Genomic DNA, 11027 nt, shown 5'->3' on the forward strand with positions numbered 1-11027 from the left:
TTGGCTACTCCGGAGGCGGCGGCATGATAGCCGTTATCCATATCGTTTTGGAGAGTCCAGGCATAGCCAACGTATGGAAATCCAAAGACTGCTTTATTCTTGGGAAGTCCGTCCTCAACCCACTTTCTAAAACCAGAGTCGCCGCTTCGATCTATATATAAATATATCAGCCAAATTATCAAATTCTATATCAATTAAGCCAAAAAGACTACTCACCTAAACATCTCCTCTTTTATTATCTGAATCGTAGGGAAATTTATGAAGGAGTAATCATAGGACCTGATTTGATTACGATCTTCATATATGTTAACTGTATATATTATCATTTATTCTCAATAACTCTTGTACAATACCCTAGCTTAGTCCTATGCTTGTATATATATCAGCTGTAATACATCAATAAGAATCATCCTTCGATATACAACTTCTATATGGTATCAGAGCGGGTTTAACAAAAAAAAAAAAAAATTTCTTTCCTCTTCTCTTCTCCATGTCGGATTCCTCCTCTCCTACGTTGACTGATACCATCGTCACAAACACTAATCACACTCTTCTTCATATCAATATTACAAATGTCACGAAACTTACTCCCACAAACTATCTCATGTGGAAGCTTCAAGTTCATGCTCTTGTTGCTGGTTATGGCCTTGTTGGTCATCTTGATTGTTCCATGCCGGCTCCATCTCCCACTCTCACCCCCGAGACTGCCGTCTCTGATAATCCAGCCTTCGTTAATTGGCAACGTCAAGACAAGTTGATTTATAGTGCTCTTTTGGGTGCTATCTCGCTTAATGTTCAGCCAATTCTTTCTCGTACAACCACTTCCTCTGAGATCTGGAGTACTCTTGCGGAGACGTATGCTAAGGCGAGTAGAGGACACGTTCAACAGCTGAAGGATCAGCTACAGACATGGACTAAGGGATCTCATACTATTGATGAGTATCTCCAAGGTCTTACCACCAGGTTTGACATTCTCGCTAATCTGGGTAAACCAATGGATCATGATGATCAAATTGACTTGATTCTTGCGGGTTTACCAGAGGACTACCGTCCTATCATCGACCAAATTGAGGCTCGTGATGTCTCTCCTACGATTCCATATGTCCATGAGAGGTTGCGCACTCGAGAAGCCAAGCTCTTGTCCAAAGCAACGCTGGTTATGTTACCTATGACAGCCAATGTCGTGACTCATCGTCCTGCCAACAACAACAACAACAACAACAACAATCGCCACAATAATCAAAACAAGCAGCGTTCTAACAATAACTGGCTGTCCTCTTCACGATCTGATAATCGTCAGCCTCGCCCATACTTGGGCAAATGTCAGTTCTGCAACGTTCAAGGCCACTCTGCTCGGAGGTGTCCTCAGCTTCAGCATCATGTGTCTTTTTCTCGCCCGCAAAACAGCAATCCTTTCACGCCCTGGCAGCCGCGTGCGAACCTTGCTCTCGGTTCACCCAACAACTCTGATCCATGGATGCTGGATAGTGGGGCTACACACCATATTACATCGGATCTCCAAAATCTTTCTTTGCATCAACCATACTCGGGCAATGATGAGGTCTTGATCGGTGATGGTTCTGGTTTGAAAATAACTAACATTAGGGTTTGACGACTTTGCCTTCTCTTACTCGACCTCTTGCTTTAGAAAATGTCTTATGTGTACCCAACATACACAAAAATCTTATTTCAGTCTATCGGTTATGCAATTCTAATCAAGTAACTGTTGAATTTGCTCCTGCTTCCTATCAGGTGAAGGATCTTCACACGGGGCTCCCTTACTCCAAGGCAAGACTAAAGGAGAACTGTATGAGTGGCCAATGACAGCTTCTCACATTCACTCTCTGTATGCATCTCCCAGTTCGAAAACAACTATATCCTCCTGGCATTCTCGGCTTGGCCACCCTTCATCTTCTATCTTAAACATGATTGTCTCAAAGTTTTCTTTACCACTTTCTTGTTCTTCCTCTAAACATTTTTCTTGTTCTGATTGCTTACTTAATAAAACACACAAATTGCCTTTTGGTGTTTCCTCTATTCAATCCACCAGACCTTTACAATATCTTTTTACTGATGTTTGGACATCTCCTATCCTTTCTCTTGATAACTACAAATATTATCTCATTTTTGTGGATCATTACACCCGTTACACATAGTTTTATCCACTCAAAAACAAGTCGGATGTGAAACATACCTTCATCGCCTTCAAAGCCCTTGTTGAAAATCAATTTTGTGAGAGGATTCAAACTTTGTACTCTGACAATGGTGGTGAGTACATTGCGCTTCGTACCTACTTATCTACACACGGGATTGCTCACTTCACCTCTCCTCCGCACATGCCTGAACACAATGGGATGTCTGAACGCAAACATAGGCACATTGTGGAAACTGGTCTCGCTCTGCTTTCCCATGCTTCGATGCCCAAAACGTATTGGCCGTTTGCTCTTTCTACGGCTGTTTATCTCATCAACAGATTACCAACGCCAGTATTTTCTAACCAATCTCCCTATCAGAAACTATTCATGACCACTCCCAACTACACAAAGCTAAGAGTTTTTGGGTGTACCTGTTTCCCATGGCTTCGACCTTATACGCCTCATAAGCTAGCAGAGCGTTCGAAGGAGTGTGTATTTCTTGGTTATTCGCCATCGCAAAGTGCATATTTTTGTCTTGATAAAGCCACTGGTCGTGTTTATGTCTCCATGCATGTCCAATTTGTTGAGACTGAGTTCCCGTTTGCTAAGTCCTCGCCGTCTGTCGCTGCATCGTCCTCACCGTCTCCGACTTCATCCGCCACTCCTGTTTTACTCATACAGTCTGTCTTGCCCCCTCGTGGGATCCTTCACTCGTCCTCCTCTTCTGCTTCATCAACTCCGACTCCTTCCTCACTGAATTCATCATCGGTCCCGGCATCGTCATCTCAGGTATGTCCTCTATCTCCGACTTCTTCGTTTTCTTCCCCCTCTTCCTCTGAGCCCACTGCTCCAAGACAAAATGGGCCGCAGCCCACGGCCCAGCCACAACCTCTAAACACAAACTCGATCCATCCCTTGTCTCTATCACCAAATATTCACACAAACCAACAAATTAATCCGCTTCCACAAATTGAACCGAACCGAACCACATCTCCACCTTCGCATGTTGACACTCTGCCTTCCCCTGTTTCGCCATCGACCACCACTAACCCTCCCTCTCCGGTTACCACACCTTCTCCCTCGCCGTCATCTACTTCCTCATCTTTGCCATGTTCACCACTGCCACCATCTCCGTTGCTTGTTCTACCACCTCCACCCGCCACTAATCGTCATTCTATGACTACAAGAGCAAAGCAGGGCATTGTCAAACCGAACAAGAAATACTCTCTCACTGCTCAAGTCTCGGCTCCTGAACCACGAACGGCAAATCAAGCTCTTAAAGATGATTGTTTCCGGCAGGCTCTCACTAATGAAATCAATGCACAATTACGGAATCACACATGGGATTTAGTTCCCAAACCGTCGTATCCAGTCAGTATCGTGGGTTGTCGCTGGGTTTTCACAACCAAATACAATTCTGATGGCTCCATCAACAGATACAAAGCTCGTTTAGTTGCCAAAGGGTACAATCAGAAGTCTGGTCTTGATTTCATAATCAATCAGAAGTCTGGAGACATTCAGTCCCGTTGTTAAATCAACTATGAAAGGCTCAGAAGTCTGGAGACATTCAGTCCCGTCTGCGGTGGGTTTTGTCAATTTTGTTGCTGATACTTCTCTCTTCATTCTTCGGAAAGGCTCGTCCATCGTATACATGCTCATACCTTGGATAGCTTAGCTACTCGTTTTTCAGTTAAAGATCATGAGGATCTGTCCTATTTCCTTGGCATTGAGGCACGCCGTGACTCCATTGGTCTTCACCTGAATCAGCGTTGATACATCTTGGATTTGCTTGCAAAGACGAACATGCTCATGTCCAAACCGGTACACACTCCGATGGCCACATCTCCAAAGCTCTCTCTTAACTCTGGTTCCAAGCTTCCGGATCCGACCATGTATAGAAGTGTTGTTGGTAGTTTACAATATCTTGCTTTTACATGCCCAGATATCTCCTATTCAGTGAATCGCTTATCCCAATACATGCATATGCCCACGGATGAGCACTGGAAGGCGGCCAAGCGGATACTCAGATATTTGAATTGTACATCTTCACATGGTATTTGTCTCAGGAGGGAGAATCCTTTTCAGCTTCATGCTTACTCGGATGCAGATTGGGCTGGAGATACTGATGATTTTGTCTCTACAAATGCATATATCGTTTATCTTGGTTACAATCCTATGTCATGGACGTCTAAGAAACAGCGAGGTGTCGTTCGTTCTTCTACCGAAGATGAATATAGGTCAGTTTCTAACACGTCCTCTGAAGTTATGTGGGTTTGTTCTTTGTTACGGGAGCTTGGTGTTTCATTACCTCAAGTACCTACAAGAGACACACAAGTTTTAACGAGGTTCAACAAATACTTTGTTGCAAATACTTCTTGAGCACAATTACAGTTAAGGTTGTTTTGGTGAAACAATCACTTTATTCCATTAAATCCTCAAAAGAGGGAAGTGCACACTGGCTACTTAAAACTCAAATAGTACATGAAAAGTAAAGAAATATATAGGTTCAATGAGTTTTCAAAGAGATGCGCAATTTCGATGGATATGATTCAACATTGAAGACGAGCTTCGATAAATCTCTAATCAACTAGTGGTGAAAGACTGTTTGCAGAGTTAACAAGTAAGAAGTTTTGATAAGTTGCTCCAAGGAGGAGGATGAAGGTGAATACAGTTTCCAATTGCAGGAAAGGGTTTGCGATTCTCCAAAGATAATCACGTGAGTTTCGTTCATCGATTATTAGATTCTTTATAATACAAATTGGAAACATGCATGCATGCATTTTCGAGTTATAATACAAATTGGAAACATGCATGTATCATGTTTTGGATTATTTCGTTAGATGGATATCTAATGGAAACGTACATGAATTATTTCGTCGGTGTTTTGTAATGCATTTTTTCTTAGAAATCAAACCATTTTTTTTATTTGGGTTTACAGTGATTATATAAAAAAGCACGCATTTTTTATTATTATTTTTAGTTACAGAAAACAACATACAAGCAGACAGACAAGTTTTATTTTATTTTATCTTACAATAACATAAAGCAAACATGTTTTATTCTTCACTCGTCTTTTATTTATTTATTTCTTCATTCACTTATCGTTGTGGGAACTCCTCCGATCCGATATGGTTGTCAATTAACCAGACCATGCTTTCCATGCTGTAAGTTTAAGAGAATATTTTATGAAAGAATATAAATGAAAAAAAAAAAGAAAAGAAGAAGAAAAAAGAGACGAACCTGCGGTGGATAGAACAGTGTTAACGTCAGCTCCAACGTTCCAGGCAAAGTAACCAAGCAGAACGTTCTGCTTAGCGTATGTCACTTTGGCCGTCACACTCTCAGTATCGTCGTACGCAATCCAAATCTTGTTGGCGAAACAATGATTCCCGACAACTGGGGAGTCATACTTATGTGCTGCTTTCTCATCAGTTATGAACTTCTGTATCTTATCATAGTTTATAGAACCATCCTCAGATACGTCCTCATGTTTGGCTACTCCGGAGGCGGCGGCATGATAGCCGTTATCCATATCGTTTTGGAGAGTCCAGGCATAGCCAACGTATGGAAATCCAAAGACTGCTTTATTCTTGGGAAGTCCGTCCTCAACCCACTTTCTAAAACCAGAGTCGCCGCTTCGATCTATATATAAATATATCAGCCAAATTATCAAATTCTATATCAATTAAGCCAAAAAGACTACTCACCTAAACATCTCCTCTTTTATTATCTGAATCGTAGGGAAATTATTATGCTTATACCTTCGTCCAAAGAAAAAGCGTGCAGACCGGCGGGTGGAGCGGTAAAGTGGGGGTACGACAGCGGTGTGTAAAGTTCATAGGCTATAATATTAACCCAATCCAAGTTATCTTTCATCACTTTAACCGGGTAGGTAAAAGTCTTGTAAACCGAGGAGTAGTAAACGGCAGCCGTCAACAGCAAAGTCGGTTTGCTGGTGCGTCTGTGCTCGGCGTCAACCGCATATCGCAATTCTCCAACTAGGGCCCCAAAGTCGGTCATCTCAGTCTCATTGTTCGGGTACTCCCAGGCTAAATCGAGACCATTGAATCCGTTTGATCTAGCGATCGAAATCCAAGAATCAATGAACTTTTTCCGTGACTGCTGTTTACTTGCCATGGACGCAAACGCAGAATTGTTTCCAAGTCTTCCGCCGATCGACAAGAGGGTCTTCACCTGGTCGTTTCGTATCTTGACAGTTTCAGTGAAGGTGGCAAATCTCTGTGCGTGCACTTCGGAGATGAAAGCTTTGTTGGTGTCAGCGTCGAGATCGGCGAAGGCGCAGAAAAGGTGAGTGAAGAGAGCTGAGGGAATCGTTTGGGCCGAGGTTGCGGGATCCTTGTCCTCTCCATCTGGGTACCAGTACGAAGCTTTTACCACGGAGGGGGCTCCCATTTCCTCATTAGTATCAGCCATTTTTTTGGTCTCAAATTAAGTCTTTTAACAAAATGCTTTCTCTAGCTCTGTGTTTCTTTGTTTGTTGTGCCTTTGTAGTGGTGGTGATACAAACTAAGTGGGTGCTTCCCTTCTCTATTTATAGTGATTTTGGAAAGACATATTTTGAAATATTCAAAAGAATAATTCAGACAAATTCAATTATTGATTTCGAAAACAAAAACAAAAAGTCTTTGTTAAATGTTGTGACCATTAATTTACTAAGCTCATTCCAAAGATCCTAATTTTACCATCTTATGCTTTTTTTTTTTGCTTAATTATGTCTGAGATTTATACATATAGTTTTATATTAATAGAGGATATGTATACGGTATACCTCTCCACCATAAACATTAAAAACTAATTAATAGGTCACAAAAGAAAGCCTCCTCCTGTTAATAAATAAACACCTTATATTAACTTATTACGAGTTACTCTTATTTAAATTAGTAATTTCTAATTTAGTTCTATGATATTGTGAAAATCTATATACTATGTAAAACAAATTTATCTATTTTGTAGAATATGATATAAGATTGTATGAAAATAACGTTGGTTGATGCAAGAAATCTTTAAATGCAACACGTCTACTCGATTCTTTGGCAAATTTGGACTTCTCGCAACAATCTTATATTCTTATATTTCAAAACAATAACATTTCATGGCCAAAGATAATAAGCCAAGCTCTCACTCATGCGAAAGAATGACACGATCAAGATGAACGTCTAACTGCAAAAACGGACTACAGCTGCTACTCACTGGAAGATACCCAATTGTGGTTGGATGAAGTGCAACTAGTTGGTAACTATGATCGAGAGCGGCCATCAAAAACTGGAGGTGCTATCTTAGGGGCATGTCGACACGCTCAAAGAAAACAAACCGTTGGAGCAAAGGTTATACAAGGGTTTCCTTTGAAGGAGACACCAAAGAAGTAATGGAACTTATTACTGGTCATAATATTAACTTTGGAGTTTTTAATTGGATAAGAGTGGTTCCTTCATGGCAAGGAAAGTTCAGAGAATGCCAATTTGCTTGTAACAAGCCTGCATATATGTTAGCCAAAGACATGATTCCTAAGAATACTCATATTTGTATTATGACTTTATTAAATGTGTTAAATTTATTTTGAGATTTAGTGTAATCAATTTTGGGATTTAGTGTGATTACATTCGCACTATTTAGGTAGTATAAATTTCCAAAAATTATACTAGTAGTATTTATTATTGAATGTGTCAAATACAATAAAAACTGTGTGATTATGCTTATTGTGAATTAAGTTTATAATATGCTCTAATATAGGTGGGTGGCGGCATGACATACATCTTGTACATAAAAATAACAATAATAGAAGACTTGATTATAGTCTATATATCTTTATTATTAATATCGAACAGCTGCATAAATGCTCTCTTCTTTCCGATGGATAATCAGTGGAAATTGAGAAGTCTTTTTTTTTTTTCAATAATATGTAATAGTATTTTAGATCCAACAAGTCTTTTTTTTTCCATACAACGTACTAGTAGCCATCATTACAAAAATTACTAATCTTGCGACTAATTAATTAATAGAAAAAATAAATGTTATATGTTATATAGGTTACTAATTATACTGACTATATGTTATTTTTTATATAATATCTAAAATCTAAAAGCTTAAAGGGTCAACACTATATATATATATAAGATGCCAAAAATAATTATGATGACTTTTGATGAATTCAATCATTTTTAGAGAAACCTTTAAGTACTTAAGCATCACTACATTTTGTATGAAATTTTGATTTTTACTAATTTTGAGATTTAGTGTTATTATTATTATTGTGAATGTTTACAAATGTGCTAATAAAGAAGTACAACTGATATATATCTCCCAAAAAAAAGTCTGTATAGTATTTATGTGATCGTTATTGTGTAAATTGACAACTGAGTGATTCATCTTCTTTTTCTTGGTAATATATATGATCGTATTATATTATAAAATTAGAAAATTATACTAGTAGTATTTAACATTGTCTGTGTTAAATACAGTAAAACGTGTGTGATTATGCTTATTCTAAATTAAGTTTATATTATGCTCGATATGTGGGTGGCCCCATGACATATATATCATGTACATAAAAATAATAATTAAAAAGACTTGATTATAGTCTATATATCTTTATTATTATCATCTCGTCAACAGCTATAAATAAGTTTATTATTTAGTATAGTTGAAAAATAATAAAGTCTGTTATTAATCAAGAATTTAAAATTAAAAAAGACTTAGTTATAGTCTATATTTTGATCAAGTTTACTTGTGGAACAATTTAGTTCACATGCATTATGATGAAATTGTGACTAGATTGGACTCTAGATATTTTATGATTCATAAATATAAAAGTACTACTGGTCATTTTAGTAATACGATATTATATTGTTTGTTTATAAACCTAAGGTATATTTCATTGAATTATTAATTTTTTTATAAGAATTTATTAGAACTGTCCTAATTGAGATATTACTTTTCTTAAACTATTGTTTTTTGGGCAATTTATTTTTTGCCCAGATAATTATAATATGTTAAATTAATAATTAAAGTTATTTTTTTAATTTTTTTAATTTTTGGGTTCTCTATTTTACATTTAGCGTATAGTTTTGTAATACCCGCGAATCAGATTTACGGTTTGAGCATCGATCAACGCCAAGGTCAGAGCATCAATAGACACTATTGTGTGGTTTGCACTCGGGTTGTTTCCAATGTCTCCAGTTCGATGCGGTTTAATGAAGAAAACCTAGAGCTTGCTTATAAAAAAGGAAGCTCGACGCCCTAGACTTTGATTAGCCGTTTTGTTGTTCTAAACACTTGAGAAGAAGAGTTTTCTCTTTGAAAAGTTCTTGTGAGCGTTCGTGATGAGTTCTAAGCCGTTTTTTGGTAGATAGGTTTTTTGAGTGAAGATCTGTGGATAAGGACGTTGTGGGGAGCTTTCTGTGGTGTGATTCTTGTCGTTTTCGTTCAGAATCTTCTTGTTTATAAGGTGATTAAAAGATCAAGACTTATCTAAGCGATTAGATGTGTATTTTGAGTGATTTATTACTTGTGTGCTTGTTTGTGAGGGATTGTGGTGGTGATTGTGGCATGTTGATGGTGGTTTTGGGCATCACGGACGTTGTGGCGATGGTTGGAACCGAGAGAAGTCAAGAGAGATTATTGTTGGTGATATTTCGCGCGTCTGCATCGATCGATGTGATACACCCTAGTTTCAGGGACTTTCGGAAATGTTTAAAAGAATTGATTTGACCTTCTATGATGTGACCGAAGGTCGCGCTTGCGGAACGGACAAGAGAAGAGCTCTCGGACAACTCGATCTAGACGATGCTTTCCTTGGACAAGGCTTGTGGCTTTGGATCTAGGAACGAAACAAACGAGGGAAATGGAGTTTGAAGAGATTCCAATGAATCGATCGGAAGAATGGTCGTGAAGCAACGTTCAGATCGGACGGATGCGATACGGATGGAATAGATGCGGAACGACTAAGAGAGTTTACATTGAGACGCGATGGTGGTTACGAGATGAAATAGAACGATGAAAGAGGAGGGGGATTGAGTGACAACATAAGAGGTTTGGCTCTCCTCTTGATACGGTCGCTAACTAGCAACAAACCCGGTTCGAAGTTAGCTAGGGTTCTTTCCTTACACAATCCCAGATTGAACTAATGTAAGGAAGGAGACAAGATCAAAGAATCACTCTTTGAGAAAAATTTTATTTTCATTCAAGTCTAAAGAACTATAAGAGAGCTAAGAGGGGTTTAAATAGCTAGGTTAAGGAAGGGGCTTAAGGATACGCGGACTCATCTTGGTCCGCACATCGTCCTTTGACGTGTTCTCTTTGCAAATAAAACACGTCGCCTCCTTTGACTAACACGCTTAGCCACAAAACACTCTCAACGTTCAAAACAGAATATTCCAAGTTCAAATTAAACCAAAAACAAAAGGAAAGTAAGATAACCGCCTTTGGCCTTAACGTGGGAAGCGACTTGACCTTAGACGTTTTGCACTAGGCTCCTTGCCTTGTTAAAACCTCCTCCGGTAAACCCAATGAGAAAAAACCCAGAGTGAGGAAAAAGAGTACAATTCCTCACCGTAGTGACTTTGTTTGCCTTCACTCTTGGGTACGAGTGAAGGCCACGCGAACTGAACCTTCAAGCTCTTCATTGGCCGGGTGTTGTTGCATGAACGATCGTACGAAGAGGTTGATCTGCTGCTTGGTCGCCTTTTCCAAGCTCCTTGATCGAGTCGTGGCTCCCGGGAGAACTATTGGTACCTTGGCCGCGTTCAAAGTAGACGTCTTGGCAGCGTCTGGTGTGTCTTAATCAGGCGTCTCGGTCGTGTCCAGCGTGTCTTGGTCGGCTTCCTGTCTGGCGCTCACATCATTCCCTCCCCCTTGAAAAGGTTTTGTCCCCAA

At 39.2% G+C, this 11027-nt stretch overlaps 3 protein-coding genes across 3 annotated transcripts; 2 read left to right on the forward strand and 1 right to left on the reverse strand.

The window, feature by feature from the left end:
- The first annotated feature begins 490 nt into the window (after positions 1 to 490).
- On the forward strand, positions 491 to 1824 carry LOC104773481. Its single transcript, XM_010498098.1, has 2 exons — positions 491 to 1156; positions 1753 to 1824. Exons 1-2 carry the CDS (start codon positions 491 to 493, stop codon positions 1822 to 1824), a joined length of 738 nt encoding a protein of 245 aa, XP_010496400.1.
- A 2144-nt stretch (positions 1825 to 3968) lies between these two features.
- LOC109131572 (uncharacterized mitochondrial protein AtMg00810-like) lies at positions 3969 to 4514 on the forward strand. The gene has a single exon (XM_019242671.1). The coding sequence runs from the start codon at positions 3969 to 3971 to the stop codon at positions 4512 to 4514; it is 546 nt and encodes a 181-aa protein (XP_019098216.1).
- Positions 4515 to 5103: 589 nt separating this feature from the next.
- On the reverse strand, positions 5104 to 6638 carry LOC104773475 (probable endochitinase). Its single transcript, XM_010498090.1, has 3 exons — positions 5897 to 6638; positions 5376 to 5777; positions 5104 to 5297 (listed from the first exon to the last, which is right to left on the reverse strand). Exons 1-3 carry the CDS (start codon positions 6567 to 6569, stop codon positions 5275 to 5277), a joined length of 1098 nt encoding a protein of 365 aa, XP_010496392.1. The 5' UTR covers positions 6570 to 6638; the 3' UTR covers positions 5104 to 5274.
- Between the last annotated feature and the right edge of the window lie 4389 nt (positions 6639 to 11027).

Source organism: Camelina sativa, unplaced genomic scaffold (assembly GCF_000633955.1).
Source record: "Camelina sativa cultivar DH55 unplaced genomic scaffold, Cs unpScaffold00551, whole genome shotgun sequence".
Taxonomy (NCBI): domain Eukaryota; kingdom Viridiplantae; phylum Streptophyta; class Magnoliopsida; order Brassicales; family Brassicaceae; genus Camelina; species Camelina sativa.

What these genes read in the sequence shown, in the direction of transcription:
- LOC104773481 (XM_010498098.1), top strand. Translation starts at nt 491, where the DNA reads ATGTCGGATTCCTCCTCTCCTACGTTGACTGATACCATCGTCACAAAC. An exon ending in TCTTGTCCAAAGCAACGCTG is followed by an intron (nt 1,157 to 1,752) that starts GTTATGTTACCT and finishes GCTTCCTATCAG; the next exon opens with GTGAAGGATCTTCACACGGG.
- LOC109131572 (XM_019242671.1), top strand. Translation starts at nt 3,969, where the DNA reads ATGGCCACATCTCCAAAGCTCTCTCTTAACTCTGGTTCCAAGCTTCCG.
- LOC104773475 (XM_010498090.1), bottom strand. Translation starts at nt 6,569, where the DNA reads ATGGCTGATACTAATGAGGAAATGGGAGCCCCCTCCGTGGTAAAAGCT. An exon ending in CGCTTTTTCTTTGGACGAAG is followed by an intron (nt 5,778 to 5,896) that starts GTATAAGCATAA and finishes ATTTATATATAG; the next exon opens with ATCGAAGCGGCGACTCTGGT. An exon ending in CACTGTTCTATCCACCGCAG is followed by an intron (nt 5,298 to 5,375) that starts GTTCGTCTCTTT and finishes TTAAACTTACAG; the next exon opens with CATGGAAAGCATGGTCTGGT.